This window comes from Limanda limanda, chromosome 13, assembly GCF_963576545.1.
Source record: "Limanda limanda chromosome 13, fLimLim1.1, whole genome shotgun sequence".
Taxonomy (NCBI): Eukaryota; Metazoa; Chordata; class Actinopteri; order Pleuronectiformes; family Pleuronectidae; genus Limanda; species Limanda limanda.
Genome location: NC_083648.1, coordinates 11,107,148 through 11,127,677, shown reverse-complemented (window position 1 = coordinate 11,127,677; position 20,530 = coordinate 11,107,148). Strand labels below are relative to the sequence as shown.

At 43.2% G+C, this 20,530-nt stretch overlaps 1 protein-coding gene across 1 annotated transcript in view; it reads right to left on the bottom strand.

Annotated features, from left to right (window-relative positions):
* Positions 1–14,349, bottom strand: part of LOC133018058 (adhesion G protein-coupled receptor L2-like) — a 67,948-nt gene extending 53,599 nt beyond the window's left edge. Inside the window, exon 1 of the mRNA XM_061084347.1 lies at positions 14,274–14,349. Coding sequence (XP_060940330.1) covers positions 14,274–14,349 — 76 coding nt within the window. The remainder of the gene's footprint in view (positions 1–14,273) is intronic.
* Positions 14,350–20,530: the final 6,181 nt, after the last annotated feature.

The window sequence follows — 20,530 nt, the reverse complement described above, 5'->3', positions numbered from 1 at the left end:
AACTGGGGCACTTTTGGAGGGTAGACAGAGTGGAGAGGGCTGGAGCAGACAGAGAGCAAAGGCGTTGGTTGACGCTTGTCATCCTCCATTAAGGTTCCTTTGATTGGCCTTTGTGGTTCTGGAAACGGCAAACAGCTGCATGCAAATGGCCCTGTTTGCCCAGGGCTGGCCCCCATTGTTCTGGGCTTGGGTCTGACAGGGACGCTTTCTCTGCAGCATAAAGGAGGGTGTAGCCTTTAGTCAAATAAGAGTTCCCCCACCGTGGTCACAGCAGGAGTACTTCAAGATTGTTTGTCTTTTTATGTTGTTTTATTCCTCATATTACTGGTAGCCAACATCTTCGGAAGAAAGAGAAGATCTCAGAGTCAAGCTTTTCCTCCAACAGCAGGGGATGCCTCCATAATCCGATATCCGGACTGACAGAGAGGCCATATAGCATGTTTTGCTCGGGTGGAGTAAAAATTTCAATGGGAATTTATGAAGTGGAAAAAAAAAAATGAAAAAACATATATAATTCCCAATATAGGAAACAGCTTCATAAGTGTTGTGCCTCTTTCTTTTCCCCCAGTCTCTTTGTTCTTTACTGCAGTATTTCTAATCTGTTCCATGACACACTTTGATTGCTGGCCAAAGGAACAAAAAAATGCCTTAAAAATAAATTTCAAGAGACCACTGCGGTAAAGTTTTAATGTGGAAAATAAGACAAAAGGAGTCTTTAAGTGTCTGCGCACATATTTCTAAAATGACGGACTGGACTGGACTAATTCACAGCACACACACACTTCACAGCTCCACATCCCTACATTTGCAAGGGAGTTCTGTGCTGCAGCCGAAATAATGTGCGACACGTGCGCTACCTGCCTGCCCATCAGATGTGAGACACACAGGAGCAAGGTGGGAGATGAGAAAAGGAGATTTGGGATTCACAAAATAACACCTTCTATTCAAATACACACAACACCCCGAAGCTCCTCACTATGCCACAAGGGCTCCTGTTTCATATCAACTGCCGGAGCGCGGGCGAAACACTGAAAAAAATCTACTTGGACATATGGCACCGTTTCCCCATGACACTTTAGTCCCTGCTCTGGTCTACCTTGCTGGGAAGTGTTTCTAAAGACAGTGTCAGACACAACCACAAACCCCGGGGCTACACCCGCCTTTCCCAGACAGCTGCTATCAGAGACTCTTGATTCCGATAGAAGGATGCTAAAATAGAAACCGGCAATATAGGGCCGAGTCCATTTGTGGTTAGACAAAGCGCTCTAAGTCGTATCCATTTCCTCTTTCTGGTGATGTATGAATTCAGTGTTGCCACCTCGAATTCCAAAGCCATCATTTCGTATTCACGGCTGAGGACTGTTCTGTATTTCACCTCCTGTTTATTTCATTTATAAAATAAAAACACAGTGGGAGGAGGGAACCACATGTGACAGATTGAAGCATGTCTCGTTGAACGGGTTTAAGGGGAAACATTCGTCATTTAGCCGAGACTGAGTGTGATCGGCCCTGTCGCTGCCTCTTAACTCCTCAGGTGGGTCCATGGAGAGGAAGCCAGATCCTATCATGCCAGATGCAGGCATGTTATGTTTTCTCTTTTTGTGAAGCAGCGTGAATTTAAAAAGGGAAAATAAAAACATTTCCCACCTTATTCTCATAATAGCAGTTCCTCTAAAAACCCTCCCCTCAACAATAAGTGGCTGCATTTAGTAGTTCTCTCTAATAAATGCAATACCTGGCATTTTCAGAGTTTTTTTTAAGTGGTGTCTTTTTTTTGTTGTTTTTACTCCGGAGCAAAGGTTTAAAGAATTCAAAAATTTAAATGTGGGCATATTAGCTCCAAAGGTCATCAGTTGGTGAGGATGTTGGACTTTTTGACATTAAGCCTCAGCCTTTTCGCATTAAATCAAAATATGCAGCCTTCATGGGAATATTAAATATCACACCATCTCATGAATCTTTAGCAACGGTATTAGCTCACAGTAGTAACACCACTTATTTTTCCAAAATTCTACAGTTGTCGTTGGGGGAATGAGAAGATTTCAAAAAACGACATGTGGTAAATCTGCCACCTTTCTCCCTATAAACTGCAAACTGTATGTCACTAAGAACATTTAGGCTAACCATGCCACTCTCATGCTAATCGACAAGATTTTGAAAATACTAATGTAAGATCGACATTTATTTGGAAGATTGAAGACATATGCCCTAATTTGTTTAGCAGAAGTCTTGTTTCCTCGAATCGCTACAACAGAGCCGGCGAGTTCAAGGTTAGCATGACCTTTTAGCCACGATTATGAGATGAAGGATTGAAAATTCGTGGAAAAAGCCCAGAGTTTGATGCAAACACAACCTTAAATGAAGTCCAGTGAAATATTTGAAATGGACAGCCCGTTCCTGTTTTGCTGCTGCAAAAAATCACAGTCTGAAGTCGCACAATTTCGACAAAACTGCCCCACAGTCAACACAGTGGCTCATTCTAACTCTATCCAAACACCCGCTCAGCAGTTGAAGAATTTCTCCCATGGGAGGAAGAACCAAAGGGAAAAAGAAAAACAGACAGTGGATGCTGTAATGCCTGTGTCTTAATTCGACCACAGGAATCAAGGTTTTATCCTGCGTGAATTGGTTGAATGATCCTTGACCCTTGTGGGCGCACATCAAAGAAAGCCAGCACGGAGAGAGAGGGGCATCATTATATTACTAATACGTATAATCCTCTGGATGTAAAGGGGGTGGGTAGTTAATATACAAGTCATGACAGGAATAATTCAGTTGAGGAGACATTACTCGATGTAATGTCTCCAGTTGTTTGGTCCATTGGACACATCACTCGGATTAAAGCACAGTATAATTCAACACCTTGTATAGTCTACTTAGAAAACAACCCTTTCATAGTGATACAAATAACTGTCAACAGGGGCTAAACATTTGAAAGAAAAAATAAAATGTTCAACTTGGAAGATGAAACGAACATATATGCTCCCGGGGGAGTGCGATTTTGACAGAATTAGATCATTGCTCGTTCAATGTATAACATACTGTTGCTTCTCAGTTTTTTTTTTGCAGGGGAGTTGATGAAACACGCAGAAAGAGAGAAAGAGGTGAGTTACAGCAACTCTCTCGTGTGCAGCAGGGGCATAGTTTCACAGGTTTGATCTACCCTGAGTGATGCTTAACCCCCCATAAAGCCTATATTTTACCCCTGCACCGAAACCCCGTCTCGATTTTTCCGCTCAGGGAAAAACGTCTCGGAATAAGTCAGGTGGTTCCCCAAGGGTGAGGATGAAGAAGAAAAGTGGAGGAGGATGAAGGGGAGGAAAGGGGGAGGAGGGGAGGATGTGGGTGCGTCTCCATCACATGCCTGCGCCTCTGTTCTTGTTTGCTGGGGCAAAGCCTCCCCATTTCACCCTCCTAATCAACCCCGCATCTCCTCCACCCAACCCTGCCCAAACAGAGCTGAGCCCAGGCTTACTCAGCGCGTCACAGAGACAGGGTGTCAGGGAAAAGCTGCAGCTGGAACATGGATTACATGAATAATGAGCTGGAGACTCGGGATGACTAGGAACGGAGATCGAGGCCTTGAGACAATTCTGATAAGGGGGTTTATCTTCGTGCAAGGGCAGCAGTAACCTTTAACACAATGGTGCAATCACGATCACCAGGCACAAAGTCAGGCTGGTGCTTTCGTGCCTTTTTAAACCTGCTCTAAACAAACCCACTTGTGCCAAAGTGGTTGGAGTGATACAGATGTGGTTTTGTTTTTTATGCAGATGAGGTGGGTCAGCACGGTTTTGGTTTAACATTTGCATGAAGAGACATTTTCTTGATTCTACTCAAGGTGCACGGAAGAACCAGAACAATAATAATTTTGTTTTTCCTCTTTCATTCTGACATACGTTTTTAATCTAGTGCGCATTTCAGAGAACATTTAAATATTTATTTTTTTATTCAATTAAGGCAGACTCTTTGCTGGCTTACATTAACGGGCGATTCTTATCAGGGATGTCTTCAGGACACATCCTGAACTCCTGCTAACAATGTCCATCCCTCGGCAATCCTTTTTTTTTTACAGAATTCAGGCACAAGGACTTGACTTTTAAATCAGGACAGTCCAATTAAAAACATTTCTTCGTCGCAACTTCAGGAAAATAAAGGTTCTCTGGATAAGGGGGAGACTTTCCTGAGACAGCTTCAACCTGCAAGGACATGTGATTACTGTTGCCTGTGTGAGCCAATGTCATTTACTTTTATGGGTTTTTAATGAACAATCCCGGAGGAATTCTTTGGTTTGGCAACATAACCTCACATTAAAATTTCTAGAAATCTGTGACTTTATTTTGAAAGGATTCTCGTCAGCGATTGAACTTGACTTTCTTTGAGCCTTTAATTTGTTTCTCTGTGATTGAATTCTTTAAAAAGGTGAAAGAATTAATTTAACAAACTTTACGGCACTTTTCCCCTTGTAGTTTTGTGGCACTCTGCTGCTCCTCTACAGTGGCACGCACGGTTGCAATGCTACCATGAAACAGCTGACAGATGCCTGCTGGTGGCTGTCTCCATCGAACATGTAACCTCGCCTCCCAGGCCGCGGTGGTCCGTGGAGAGTCCCCCATTCATGCAAAGATTTAGCCTCTCATTAAATACACATGTACAGCTGTATAGCCTGACAGGGGGAAGCATTTTGATCTGTTATACAGCTCTCTGTCTGAAGCGTCTCGGAGAGTAACCAGGAAGGCCGGTGAAAAATAGCATCCAGGCACATTCCTCCGCAGTAGCCTGCTGCTATCTCTGGAGCACGGACCACTTTGATTGACTCGAGTGTGATGACCTTGCCCCGTTCCCTTCCACCAGCATTCCGGTCAATGCGAGCAGAAAGCCGGAGCGCTGATAAGAGATGCACAGATGGAGAGATGTTGATGACAGACAGTTTCCTGCCCCTCATCTTCGACAGGACCATTGTGCCTCACACACCCAGCGGGACTATGCGGTACAAGGGGGGGGGGGAGATGTCGATAGTGTAAGACAAACAAAAGCTTTCTTTGTGCTTCGCTTTTTTACTGACTTTCCTCTTTCTGTATACTTATTTAATTTCCTGCACGGCAGGAGAGGGCTTCCTTATCTTGGACTGTTTATACCTGCAAATCGCCTGGTGGCCTTTTGTTTGCAGGTGACCCGCCCTGAGGTGACATTTAATTCCGGCACAAAAAAATGTGCGGTCATGCTCTATGGCACAGACTCAGCCTGAGGAGATTACTAATACAGTGAATGCAACAGACCTGCATTCATTGCCTGTGGCGAGAGCTGGCCTGCAGGCACAGAAAGAGAGAGAGAGAGAGAGAGAGAGAGAGAGAGAGAGAGAGAGAGAGAGAGAGAGAGAGAGAGAGAGAGAGAGAGAGAGAGAGAGAGAGAGAGAGAGAGAGAGAGAGAGAGAGAGACCCAGCACACATCATTACACTGATTTGGATCGTATATGAGCACCAGCCATGCAAAACTGAGTGAAATGAACAAGAAAGCATTGGCTGACGAAACAAAGTGGAACCAGTCTTACTTTATATTTACACGTCAGTCGCTCTCTGTCCGTTTCTTTCTCCTTCCTCATGAACAGATATATCTGTGCACACGCTAAAATGCACACGAGTCAAAGAAAGTGCACAAAATCCCATTTACCAAATGCATCATAATTTATTTTATTGATTGCCATCAGTTGCCCACTGTCAGCATTAGCTTTGACACAAGCTGACATAAAAGATAAACCACCAGAGATCTTTTTTTCCCATGGCATTCGTATCGGAATTCAAGCTCTCTGTGTTGAACAGTGCTTCAAGATACATAAGTCATAATGAGAGAGGAAATAGCAGGAGCTAGTATATGACTTTACTGTGTAGGTTTAATGTGTGATATAGAGGATGTCGTCGAAAAAAATTCTCAAAGTACTTTCAATGGAAATTAGCTAAAGCTGGCTCAAAAAGTCGCTAGAAGTCACTATAGATGACGCAACAAGCTAATAAGAATATTCATGGCTTCAAATCGGCTTTACATTCTGCCTGGTGTCAGCCGGTTTTAGCCCTTTATCTGTTTGCTCCTCTGCTGCACTCTGTGCTCACATATACATTATATTAATACAAGCAAATTCCCAATAAAGCTGTTCATATTTACACATTTCTCCGTTTCTGTAATATGAGGTATAAAAATAACAGGCTAGACGTCCCTTTCCAGGCGGCTGCTCTGCACGGATACAATCCTGATTTTATTACCACAACGTCATCTGAGAGGATCCCCATACACATAAATTTAAAGCGAGTGGCTGGACTGGGATTTCAGCTATATTTACTAGTAAAATGACCGCTCTCAGAGACAGTTACAAGCTCATTCCCCTCTATGTCAGCTGCCATGTGGTCAAGTGAATAAGATGTATTAAAAAGTGAGCCTCCTGAGGGGAAAGCTGAATCTTGTGTTTGCTCCACTGGACTGGTGACTCTCTTTTATGAGAAGTTCTATCCAAACACAGTTGTATCTAGGTAAGTTGCATCTTGTACTGCCCACATTCAGGAAGCGGTGATGAGGTATTGGGCAGACGATTCTCGTGTCCCAGCACCTGACTGGCCAGCCAATCATGCAGCTGTATCACTCAGTTATGCGGCATCCAGCTGATCAATGGTGAAACTGTATCCATCAGAAGGTCCCGGACATTTGTGTTTCAAAGTCTGGCTTCACTCTGGCCTCAGGTGCTTTTTCAGGGCTACAGTCCGCTTTGATCTCCTCCGCCCAGCTTCCCTTTGGTGTTAAATATTATATGCCTGCTTTTGTTTTTGCGTGTTTGTTTAGCTCTTGTGCTTTTTGGTCAAATTAAATTAGCTCTGGCATGCCCTTCAAGCTATTTTAAAGTTCTGGGCGAACACTTAACCGCACACAAAAACTTAACAGGTTCTTGTTGACCCTGTAAATAAATTTGTCTCTGCTGCAAACCAGATTTATATTGTTGGCTTCACCTTCCCACACACAGGGAAAGGAAGAAAAGAAAAAAAAAACTCCACATCTTTTTAAAAGTGCAGAGCTGATTTTATTTGAAACCCTCCTGCTTCCTCTCAAGATTAAACGCATTACTTTGTTATGACAGCTGAACCCTCCTGTGAAGCAGTGACTTACACCGAGCAAATCCAAAAGTTTAGATTCCGAGGTAAACTACTCTGTGGCTGTAAGCTGGACTCATCTATTATTTGAATTGGGTCTGCCCGGAGAAAGAAAGCAAGTGCAGACAGCATTTAAGAAAGGAAAGAGTGAGGTAGGCCTCTGGTGCTGTGTTTATACAACTTGTTACCATAAGGGGTGTGAATAGAACGGCTCTGGGATGCTGCGGGCGAGTGAGATTTAAAGCATGCTTAACAAATGAAATCAAACTGTCAGAAACTCCGAGCCCATTAAATGAAGTGATTGTTCATCAGCTGGACATATAACAGCGACTTTTACAATCACAGCCCAACACACACCGAAGCACCGGCCTCTCTCCTAAAGGGGAAACAGGTTTTCGAACGTGCGCATGTTGGACAGATACATCTCCTTGCTGCTTTTGCTTTACCAAAAAATGCACTCAGGAAATCGCTATTGCAATAAATCTGGGATGAGCCTATCAAGGGTGATATTGTATTTCATTTCCTCTGAGTGAAAACTGATCCTGGAGATTCATGGGACTGGCTCATTTCAATTTCAAGTTCTCTCATGATTCAAAAACTTTCCAGGTCCTCGGATATTATTAAAAGAGCATATTGTTACGGGACGATGCACAGAAAGATATCTGCGGCACTGCATGAACACAAATTGAAAGGCCGCACGCTAACTTCAGGGATTGGGTGAAAACTGTATTAGTAAATAAGCAGTAGGGGAATTAAATGGCAAAGTCTATTCAAACCAGATGATGAACCCCCTGACTTATTTGTCGACATAGTTTCAGTTGGGCAGAATTTCCATGCCAGACTGATGTATCCGATGTTTTCCCTTCCTTTGTGCTTGTTCCCCCTCACACAGTTTGACCAGTCATCTGTGAATCTCCCATGGTTTAGCTGATAATTCATGATCTCACTGCCGTGGACCCGCAGCTTTCAATATGAATTATAAAATGGCAAGCCAAGCATATCAATGGATGACAGACTGGATGTGTATGGCCCGGGGCCAGAGAGGAGTTAGAGCACAATGCCCCCCCCCCCCTATTCATTCAACCACAGGACTGGAAATACCAGTGTGGCACAAGGGAGGGTCCTCCATCAGCACAGTGTATGGCATTTCTTGAGACAAATGTTGTGCTGAGACGTGTTGTTAACCTTTGCCGCTGGTACGCCGGAGCAGGGAATATATTTCACAATCAAACATAAATTAGAGAGAAAACCTACAATGTGTCATAGAGCAGCAGGAAAAGAAGACGAGAGAATCTTTTCAGGAATCTCACGCTGCTTTTTCCTCAAACATGATTCTCGTGTCGTCTGACTAGATAATTAATAAAAACTGCATTTTAATGTCTCTTATTCACACAGTCTGCTCATGCTGGAACACTTGGTGGTGCCTAAACAAACACAGCCTCTTCACTCTGATCCCCGTCTCTGCAGATATGACACAGTCATCAAACACGAACCACTTAATCTTTTACATCCCCCCCTTTTGTGCAATATTTAGATATGAGGAGCGAGGTGCCCGCCATCCTTTTAACACAACAGCCAACTGAAAGTGTTGACATTGACTGCACGATATAATGCCCCCGAAATCTGGCTCTCTTTGCTTTAAAGGATCACGATAACAGCTCTCATTCAGTCCCAGCAGGTATGCGTCCGTGCACTTGGCCCTCCTTTGTGGACGCTGCCTTTGAATCTGGTCATTTGCTTTCAGATCTGCAGACTGGGCGGTCTGAGACATCTAAAAACAAACCTGATACCTGCGTGACCTACTTTATCCTTGCAGGAGAATAACTTTGTATGATGTGTTATATAACGGCACCAGGATGTGGAAGAAATGGAGTAAAAAGAATGAGAGTAAGGAGCATATGTAGAACATGCCAGCGTGATGCCCCTGCTGCTTCTCAGTATTAATTTAAAAGGTATATTATATCCTTAAGATGTGCATTAAAACAAACCCATTCTACAAATGAGAAGTTCACAGGAAATGATGCATCGGGCAATCAAGCGCTACTGTTGTTCATTTTATTTCTGCATTTAGTGTTTACTCTTCCAAATACTGCTGATGCTGCTGCTTTCTATTCGATGTGTTTAACCGGGGATACACAGGCTTCAATAATGCAGCAGTCATGATGATAAATGCAATACATTTGTCACTGGTAGTAGCACTAACTGTGACTGTTAATTAACACAAAAAATGTATTTACAAAACTAGAAAACAGTCATTTTGGAATCTCCGACGCCTCAGCGAGGAATCTGACAGTGGCGTGCTGTCAGGGCGAGCATGATCACCCTTTAAAGCCAAAAATAGACATCAATTAGAGGATATTAAGGTGGAAATGACATCTCTCCTTACATCTGATCTCAGATTCTATCTCTCCTACTGAATAGGATATTGCCTGTTTGCATTTATTTAGCAATTTACTTCCGACTTGACAGCCGGCCATTGTCTCCGAAAGCTCTGACAAGTGATAAGCTATAGCTAGCTGTAGACAAGTGTGCTTGTCAAGCTTCCTTTGTATTATATGATATTTCATGTAGTACAAGTACAGTGCGGAAACTGTACTCATTAAAAAAAAAGTACTTTCTTCTTAGGCGTGAAGTGGCAGCAGTAGCAGGTGAATAACCAGATCCGGTTGTGATTTCTCATCTGTGTGCAAGATCTGCAGTAGGTTTGAGGAGTTTGAGTCGTGCAGCAGCTTTGAGAGATAGTTCAGAGCGAAAATTGTGAATGTAGAAAGTGAGCGAGAGAAAAGGTGTGTGCTGCTGTGGTCGGCGACTGGAGAGTTACCAGTATGGCTGTGAAATACCAGTGAATATATATATATATATGTGCAGTTTAAGGGGTTTGTCAGTAAATAAATCCTACAACTCCTCAAGACCTAAACCAGGCTCCCCATACTCTCCCTGCTGTCAGACGCCCTCGTCTGCAACACTGCTCATATATGCCATGGCTACAGAATAATTGCCCTCATATACTATGGTCCATCATCAACAACTGCTGTCAAATATGGCAGTGACAAAATGCCAAGAAGTTACAGTGAATTCATTCATTTACTGAGTACTGCTAGCTTTTAACCCATCACATGACATTATATACAGTATATTATATCATATAATAGAAGGTATGTTATTATAAATGTCTGTTTAACCTCTGTGAGATACTCTTTAAGGTCTGGACTTAATTACACATTCTCTGAATTTAAAATACCCCGGTCTTTTAATCGACGTCTTCTGCGTAGTTATCACATTAATCTATTCTTCTCTGCTAATTAAAGTGGAGGGTTCTCTGTGAACAGATCTGTCGGAGGTTCTGAGGAGAATATTGGGATCTCACAGGAGTGTCCTTATAGGTTAATGGTAAATATTTAGAAGATTATAATAGATCTCTTTTGAACTCTGGTTCAAAAGAATAATTCTAATCCCTCCATGGACAGGAAATGTGAAGAAAGCTGAAGGTGCCTGTGTGTGTGCAGCTCTCCTTGTGTAAAAGTAATCACACGTCACTGATATCCAACTTAATTGTGCCCTGCTGCTGCGCCATGTGCAGCGAGAAATCAGATTACAGCTGCTCATGTAATTGGAAAAAAAATAGTTAATTAACTTTAATTCAACTTGCAAAAAACGGCCATTTACTGGCCACTTGGAGACATTCAGACCAAATTAGTGATCTTTAATCGGCCTTTCAAAATGGATACGATGAAACCTGTTAGCAAACACTTATTTACACCTCAACAGCTGGATGGAGCAACAGTGGAATCCACATGAATTCATGTTTCTGACCACCTATCAAATGTGCGTACAAAATTCTGTCTCCTTTTTACCCTCTTTTAGCTCTCAAATTCATTTGTATATCCAATGAACTCATGAATCCTTCATAAGTTCTTCATTCATTATTTCCAGTCAACAGACCTCCAGTTAGAGCAGCTTAGCTCAGCAGTTCTAAGGTAATCTAACAAATGAAATGACGCAAGTTGAATTAACTTGAAATCAACACAACTTACAAATTACATTAAGTTAATGAGAAAAGATGACTTGATTCCACTATGTCGTTGTAATATAAATTTTCGCAATACAGCAGTTCATTCCATTCCATTTTGCACCGATCGATGAAGTTTGTCAAAGCAGAGACCCGACTGGAGTTCATTCTTACCACTGAAGGGAAAGTCAATACCAGGAGAGAGAAAAATCACTTTCTTTTTAGCTATGTCAATTAGCATTTCAAATGTGAGGAATGTTTGTGGGTGGGGGGGGATGATAACCTGATTATACTCTTTCCTGGTGAGGGACAGAAGGTAATTATCAAGTAGGGAGTTTTCCTTGCGGGGACTCGGCTGGAAAACGCAGATCATAAGCACTGCCATGCAGGCCCTCAGGGCTGGACAGGCTGAAGGTGAGTGGCATGTGGATAGAACCAGATATTGTTTTCAGACGGACACACACACACACACACACACACACACATTCCTTTATTGATGGATGTGCAAATATGCATTCTTAGTCCTGAGAGCCCTCACATCAACTGAAACCCAAAACCTGGACTTTCTGCATGCCAAAGCAGTATTCATCTTAAAGAAAGCCAGCAAGACTATTCAACTGAGTTTCTGAGCCACAGTAAATCAGAGGGCTATTCTTCAAATGCCTCGCTGGGACTCTTCTATATTATCTAAAATTGCTAATCTACAAAAAAAATGCATCTCAGCTTGAAAGAATGCTGCGATAGCCTGTTCCATGGCAATCTGTCTTTGTTAACAAATTGTACACTGCATCCCGACCTAAAATAAAACTGGAGGAGAAATCTATCACAGAACAAAACAGCAAGAGAGAGCAAAAAGACAAAACTCAAACTGAAAAGAAGCCGCACTCCACCCGCCGCAAAAATGATGTGCTTCAACATCTATCTGTAATCAATGCTTGGCACACTCGCATGTGATTTGGGGTTACTTTGTTTCTCTGGTACAATGGGACTGAGAGGGGAAAAATGTAATAATCATCGTTAAGCAGACATACCAACATCAGTGGTTTTGATGGGCCCTTAACAGACGGGAGTGTTTTGTGACAATACTTGTAATTATAGCCAAATGTACTAATCCAAAGAGAGGCAGGGAAACAAAAAAGAGCTCTGGGATGTCGTTGCAGACAATTAAAAGCGGCGCCAAGTTCCTTCCCAGGGCCTCAGTCTGGAACTGAATCAAGTGCCCTGGCTTTGATGGTTTCAGGTGCTGACTGATCAGAAGGATCAGATTAAGGCGCAAATAAAAAATGCATCACTTCTCTGTGGCTCCGGTGCTTCTAAGTGCACAGAGGAAATCTGTTAGAAAACCTCACTTTGCAGAAAAGGTGCAGCAAAGTTCCTCTCGAGTGGGGGGGATGGGGAACAGAACACCTGGCCTGGTGATCCTGCCCACAAGGTAATTCATAAATACAAAAATAGCAGCACAGAAATACGAGAAAGAGAAAAACTGTGTGGGGGGCAATTATATTTTGCTGTGATAAAAAAAAGTAACAAAAATAATAGACTAACGTCCTTCAAGGATGTGCCCTCCAGCTGCAGGCCTGTCCAGCTGCCGGTCAAGGTGATTACTGTTTGTTGACGACAAACCAATGTTCCTAGTCTGCAGGGATCCTCTTGCAGGAATGACAGAGACCACATGCAGCTAGACCTCGAAGGAGTTGCAGGAATGTGATTGGTTGAAAGTATGGCTCCTCTGTAGAGTTTGATGGCCAAACAAACAGCTTTCAAAGGAATTCTGACAATGAGGAGGAGACGAAGTCGGAGTGGAAGTTTTGTGTTGAGAGAGCTAATACATAAAAAGCTGAAGCCTAATTTAGCAGGGAAATTTGAAGGAGTGCTTTGTTGTTACTCCAGAGCTGCTTGCATGAGACAAAGTGAAATTGTCTCAAAGTCTTTGTCTTGAAGAACCATCTCAAAGTGAATTATTGAAATGGCACAAGATATTGAAAAAAGACAGGAGAGCACCACAAGAAACTGTCAGTTTTTCTCTCTTTCCTGTGATGAACAGAACGACAAAAACAAAAACCAACCAACCAGCCATTTTTTGCAAATTAATTTAACGAAAGGGAGGAATTGCTATCTTTGCAAACCATGTCTGGCAATACCGCCGTCAGTCCTGGACAAGAATGACTTTGTGAAAACCACCTTTTGTTATTTACTAGTTACAGCCACCACATAAGAGAGGTTAAGGTCATATTCGTGCACAAAAGGTAAGTATAGCCTTCAAAAAAATGCTGTACACTTTAAAACTGCAGATAGTGAAAGGGTCCCTGCTCCTGCTTCAGAGGAAGGATTCTGGAACAATGTGTGTTGCTCTAGATTTGAAGCCATTTTCTCATTGGATCGCCAAGAACAATGATCTCATTTGAAATGAAGCTTGGCGAAAGTTTGGATTCTTGCGCCTGCCTCCTCAATCCCAAGCACGGCTCCTGCTGTCTCTAGGCTTCCCCAGCTTATTCTCATTTTCATCCAATCACAACCTGACACACGCGCCTTGAGCCAATCACCTGTAAGCTGTCAAACTTTGAAAATGCCCTCTCTCCCCTGTCATTCAGCTGTCAGTTCAACCCTGTGATCGCTGCATGAGCCACCTCCACCCCTGCACCACCGGACCAGAACATCTGCATCTCCCATCACACCAGCCCACCAGATGCTTTTGGTGAAATATTCTAACTAACTGCTGCATTCTTCATCACCACCACCAGCGCTTGTCCTGGAAGTCTCCTTCATTTTCAAGGAACTTAATTCATGGGGCTGCTTCCATTGTTTTCTACTTTCTCACCAGGGTCTACGTGCAGAAATCTATTTATCTTGTTGATAATAAATTGAATTTTATTCTAATTCGCTGATTCGCACTTGTTTCCCCTGAAGTGTCTCCTGATGGAAAAACCTTTTTTCAAACTCCAAGGGTAAACCCACAGATGAAGAACTCGGCAGCCTTGCTGCATAACAGCTCTTCACTTCTTTTGTGGCGGCCACAATATTTGCTTATAAATTCACAGCATTTATAAAGCTGAAGAATAAGTGGCTTCTTGAAAGGTTGACCCAAAATTACATGAAAACTACTTCTGCTAAGCAGCTCCATGGTAACTCACCTTGTGAACAGTGAAAGCAAACGAGAAGGAGCAGGAGGCAGTGGAGCACTGGACACCTCCACAGTGCGGAGGCCATTGTGTGCTGCGTGCAAACAGTCCTGGAGCCTGTTGGCTAATAATAGTCGTTCAGTGAGTTTCGGAGGGCGAGCAGAACGCTGGAGCGGTGTCAACGATCAGTAGTTCTTGGAGAAGCATCACCAGTCATCTTCTCATCTGGAAGAAAGAGAGAGGAGAGGGGTGTACAAATTTAGAAAACGGACGCCCATCATTTGCATCATCGTAGCTGAAGCTTTGCTGCTGTTTGAAGGTCTAACAGTTCTGAGGCTGAGATCAAAACTGTCAACAAAAACTTCCACAATTTCATAAGATACATTTCACAGTCTGTACTAGAACATATGATATAATAAGCAGATTCTATATTATTTTGTAAATACTATTGCAGTGCCCTTTCTAAATGTGCCTGTTTGAAATTGGTTGTGCCAGTTGCAGCTTTTCTTTCTGAAACTGTAAAAGTGACCTGCAGTTATTGAGCTGTGCCACTTAAGACTAACTGCAGGACTCTGTCCACAGAACCCATGAAGCTGCACATGCAGCTGTTCACCTGTTTATTCAAAGGTCGGTGAAGCTCGACTCGGTTCACAAAACCCTGAACTGGAGAATCAGTTGCCGTTGTTGTTGTTATTTTGGTCAAATCATGACTGAGGTAGAAACATTTATTTGACCAGGTTCCTGAGCTCCAGATGGATCATTTAAGGGCGGCTGTGGCTGAGGGGTAGAGTGGTCGTCCTCCAACCTAAAGGTCGGCGGTTCGGTCCCCAGTCTGAACCATCTGCATGCCAAAGTGTCCTTAGGCAAGATGCTGAACCCTGAATGGCCCCCCATAGAATAACAAAGTGCTGCAAGTAGATGCACTGTATGAATGTGTGTGTGAATGGGTGAACGTGAAACTGTACTGTAAAGCGCTTTGAGTGGTCATCATCAGACTAGTAAAGCGCTATATAAATACTAATCCAAATCCATCATCACCCTGAAATTCAAGTGAGCGGTGTTGAAACATTTAGTTTCAAATAAAAACAAAAGAAAAGAAAAAAAAAACGAGGTATAAACCAAACCCCGGCTCAAAAATCAAGATCTGAACCAAACCCTGGATTTGGAGAATCATTAGACCCCTGCTGCTGCTGATTCAGTTTCTCCTCTGGCTGTGTGCACTGCAATAAAACAAATCATGTGTAAATCTGAACACCATGAGAACAGAAACTCCTGGCTGCTGTTTGATTGACTAAACAAAAGCATTTTTCACCCAAATATCCCAAAAAAATTCCCCTCAAAAGGTTTATGAGGGCACCGAAAACAAAGCAGATAGCGTGCCTGCTCCTCGGCACTTATTCAGCACTCTGCAGCGTGCTACAACTGAGTGTTTACACTGCCTCATTCTTCCACTCTTCCTTATTCCACCTTCCCCATTTACTCCCAGATCCCCGCGGGAGAAAGCTTGTCGCTCCGGCAACACGTTCACACAGGACGCCATTAGAGACACGGCTGCTTTGTGAGCTACTTTTGTCTCCTTCCTTATCAAGGAATGGCAAAACAGTCCTTTGTCTGCGGAAAGCTGCAAAAGGTTAGAGCCTGGGACAGACTAGCACAGCAGACAGATAAGCTGCTTACCAAAGTCAAACACCGAGGAGGGATGTGTTGTGTCATATGTGAAATGCCACACACAAACACACACACACACAAACACACATAAGACTCTCATATGCATGTCTGCACAAACATATAGCCGGGACATGCACACTCTTGACGGCATGGACACACATGTGCGGAGAAAGGAGACGCACAAGCACACACACACAGATATATTGCAATTTGTTTATTCCCTTGTGGTTGCCATCCAGCATCTCCTAAATAAACACACACACACACACATATTCCCACTGCACACAGGATCAGTCACTTGGTAGCCACCGCTTTGCAGAGGAGAGTGAATGTTTCCACTTTCTGAATGCAGCTCTCGTCAGCCACCCTGATTATTTTATAATGAACCTAAATTTGAGCAGCAGAGCAGTCAGCTCTGATCACTCTCCGGGCCTCACTAATGTGCTCGGATATTTTTGGCAACATGAAAAACCCACAAAACATGGGAAGCCTCCACATTAGCATGCCGAGTAATAATTTAAGTCACTATTGGAATTCATTCTATACGTAACCAGCGCCCTGGCCGGGACATAACATTTGAATAAGAGCCCACTGGATCTCCACCTAGTCTGACGCAGCCCGGGAGTATTTATTTTCATTTGAGGTCACTCTGGTCGAGCAGTCGTGCAGCACAGTTTGTGCCAAGGAAACACACGTACGGCTTATTTATAATTTATCACTTAAACTTGGGTGGCTTTACAGGAATTGTGGTTTTATTTGTCTTCCAGTTGTTTATCTGCCAGTGGCGCCTGACCAGATCAGATAAGAGCGAACTGGAGGTGGGGGGGGTGCTCTCACACTCTCCTCTATGGGAAGCCTCACACCACATCCACGGAGGCTGAACATGCTCTTAAGTCTCGTAACAAGACTTTGACCAGTTCAATATTGGGCAGAGAACCGAATCTCCAGAGACACATATGACTTCTTCCTCAGCCATTTATCATCCCCCGTATATGAGGCCCGGGGCCGTGGGGTAACCATAATGGTGGTTGACAGGAGGAGATTGGAAACTGTTGGGGGGCACATCCCCTGGCCCCTCTGGCCTGCTGGGCCCTCTGAACCACTCAGCCCCCTCGGACACCAGGGGGCGAGAGCCTGCCAGGCCTCTCGGATGAAGTCTTGCCCTCACCCCCCCCCAGGGTTCTTTCTCCTGATGGGCCGTCGTCCCGCTGAGTAACACGTCTCCTTTCTCTCCTAAGCCGGTGGAGGACACAGCCGTGCTCATCTTCCTAAAAACACTGTTTTGTTTGGTGGACGTTCTGCACTGAATCGGTCAGGACTTGAGATAAAGGGATTATGTGATTAAGATGAAGATGCTTTTGCACAAGAACTATCACATAAATCTTGATTTCCCATCAGGGGACAAATGGGGGAGATGATTGTTGTGGGGGGAACTAAGATGTTCTCAAGCAGAAAATGATTTTAAAGAGGAAAGTGAGGCCCCTGAAGAGATATCTACACCGAGCCTCCTCCCTCCTCAAGCCTGGGAATCGAGGTTACTTGTAACGCGTCCAGCGATTTTTCACAAAATGATCATCATGTTCCACTGACGCAGACGTGTTAAAAAAGGGTACACAGTTCTGACTGTCACCACCTACACATAATCTAATGTGCAGCAACATGTAACATACATGAGAAGACCGCAGACGTTTCCAAAGTTTCCCCCTTTCCATCTGCTCCTCTCCCTTAAAAAAAATGCAAAGTACATATATATTCGCTCATTTTTCTCTCCCCCTATTAACAGTACGTCTTTCTGGAAACAAGGCGAGAAAAAAAATCATTTTGCAATGAAATGAAAAATGATACGCAAACATTCACGACATCTGTTTTTCTTTTGTCTCCCAACGCGTACATGGTGGAAACCCAAGGAGAGAAATCTATCATCAGTTAAGATAATGGAGAAAATCACAGTCCACAGCAAATTTTTCACATCAGCTTGATAGAAATAATAAGCAAGCATTTAGAGGAGGATGGCAAGCAATTAAAACATAATTAAAATAAATGGATAGAAGGAGACAGCCCACATGTCTTCACATGAAATACAAGGCTGAGTGCAACAGCCGGCAAAATGAATGTGAGGCTCCTTTGACAAAGCTTGTGTCTGCCCAACTCAAGCTGGAGAGGAGTCCGGTGAAAGAGAGAGTGGGAGACGGGGGGGGGAGTCGGGGAGCTGGGGAGTTGGGGAGTTTGTAAGCCGAGTGGGACTAAATAGAAGGGAGAGGGAGAGAAGAGGAGGAGAAGAATGGGAGGGGGAGAAAGGAAGGGGCGGGAGGGTCACCGCAGAGGATTGACAGCCTGTGAGTATGGCCTGACCTCCTGGGTTCGCCTCCAAGTTTTCTCCACAGGCTTAGAGGAGACAAAAATAAAGCCCAGGAATGTTAATTTATTTTCAATTGTCAACGCAGAGAGAGGCGAGAGATAAAGAGCGCATACATACATATCAAGTAAGACTGAAACAAAACTAATGCGCAAGTCCAAGTGTTTGCTGAAAACCCACAAGTGAAATAGAGATGTGGCTCTGCTGAGCGGCATCTCGCCAGCACAATGATTCGCCTTTGAATAACCACCAATTTGGAGAACTTTCTGCTCCGCCTCCACGCCCTGCATTCGGCACGAAAAAAAAGACGAACACGTTGGAGGGAGAGTTTCAACCATCAGAAAATGGTTGATGGGTAAGAAGGGGGAGACGGGATCTACAGGAACTAAGAAAACACAGCCCCCAGACTCTTCTTCTGTCCTTGGTGCACCCTGATGTTCCCAAGGAAGTCTTTTGTCATGACAGGCCTGTCAGGGCTGCGTCCCCCCCCCCCCCTTACAGGGGCATGATGTCATTTCCTTGGCTCCACCAGTGATGTAGAGGAGTTGCCATCAACTGCCAGAAACGGTGATGGGCCGACACCACATGCAGCAAAACAGACAGCGTTTCATCAACTGATGGGATGTACGACAATCAGGATTAAAGATGGTGTAAACTGAGCTTTGGAACTGTACACACAAGTGTTTCAGCTAAAACTATTCATCAATAAGATCTGATGATCGAAAGATGGTCATTTCCTTTTGAGGCAAAAAATCCACTGAGTTCAATTGTGAATTTTTCTTTGTTTCATTGCTCTTCTGTGATAGTAAAATGTATAATTTGGGGTTTAGGACTGTTAGTTGGGCATAAATGACAACTGACTACATAAATGTATCATTTTACAATATTTTTTGACATTTTATTGAGTTATGCGTTGACCAGAAGTAAAATTAGTTTTTACTTTTAAGAACAAAACAGTAACCTGAAGCAAAAACAGTTTTTTTTTTCATAATTGCAGCCCTACAACACTAGAATTCATGATTAATATATTTCTAAAAGAAAAGTTTTGTCAAATGTCATTAGATAGTAAATTAAAAACATTTGCTGCAAAGAGAAAAAAAAAGAGACACCTTTAAAATTTTAATGTGCACCACCGAAATTAATTTGTTTTTCTCACAGTGGACCAAGAAAAAATGTTAATTTTCGCATTTGGAATCAGAACAAGGTTTTTTGCTTCCTCGCTTTCAAAAAGAACAATTGATTATAGAATAGTTGCTGAATTAATCGAGTTCAGCTGCAGTTTGCTAAAAGTTTGTGTTATTTTCTGCAGACTTTTAGGGAAATATAGCGTTGGATTACTTCCTATAAGCCAGTGTGAGCTACTATATCACACTTACTGCTTGATTCACTTCCTAAAAATATTTTATAAGGCCATTTTCACAACAGACGTGCTCTCACCTACTGGGAATACTACATTATGTTGAGGGGCAAAGCGAGCAGGAGGCAGGATGGAAACATCATCAACACATCTACTCTCTCTCTTTGAATTCTCTGGACAATGACCAGCCTCATCAACAGTTGGACCAGTTGCACCAGACAATCAACAGACCGGTAATGTCCGTTTAATGTCCCGTCCAACTGAGTCAGACATTTGCGTTCACACGTGCAGTTCCTCCGAGTGATGTTACGATGAGTTCAGGGTCGCAGCGTGTGAATGAAAGTGCCAAATGCCAAAAAGAGGGTTGATAGATTAATATAACTTCTTATAAAATCTTCTGTCTAGGCCTTGGTCAAAATGAGTTCTTGTAACTTTTTAATATGAAAAAGTAAATTCAAGGCACATCAATCGACTCTTTTATGTCTTTTTTTTTTTTTTTTTAATGGCACCCACTTAAAAGGAGACCTTGGGAAAAAAACATGCTTTTAAATTGAAATGCTCTTCAGTGCAGCTCAAAAGGCCCCAACAGAATAAGCCCTGAAAAGGTGCGAGGCTATTTAGTTGAGTACACACAACAGTTGGTGTGTTCAGCGGCTCCCGGCCAAATGATTGAGGCTGGAGATAAGATAGTGCCAGCGGGCAGATGGACATAGAGAAACAGAGAGGGACGAGCAGAGAGGCTCAGTTAAGTGAAGGGAACAAAGAACAAAGAAGAACCCTGCTGAACAACCAGGTTAGTGTCAAGCTAAATGAAGCGGCCGAGGTGTGGAGGCTTCAAAAGGAGCTCAGCCAAGAAGAAGACGAGTTGGAAAGAGGAGTAGAAGCGGA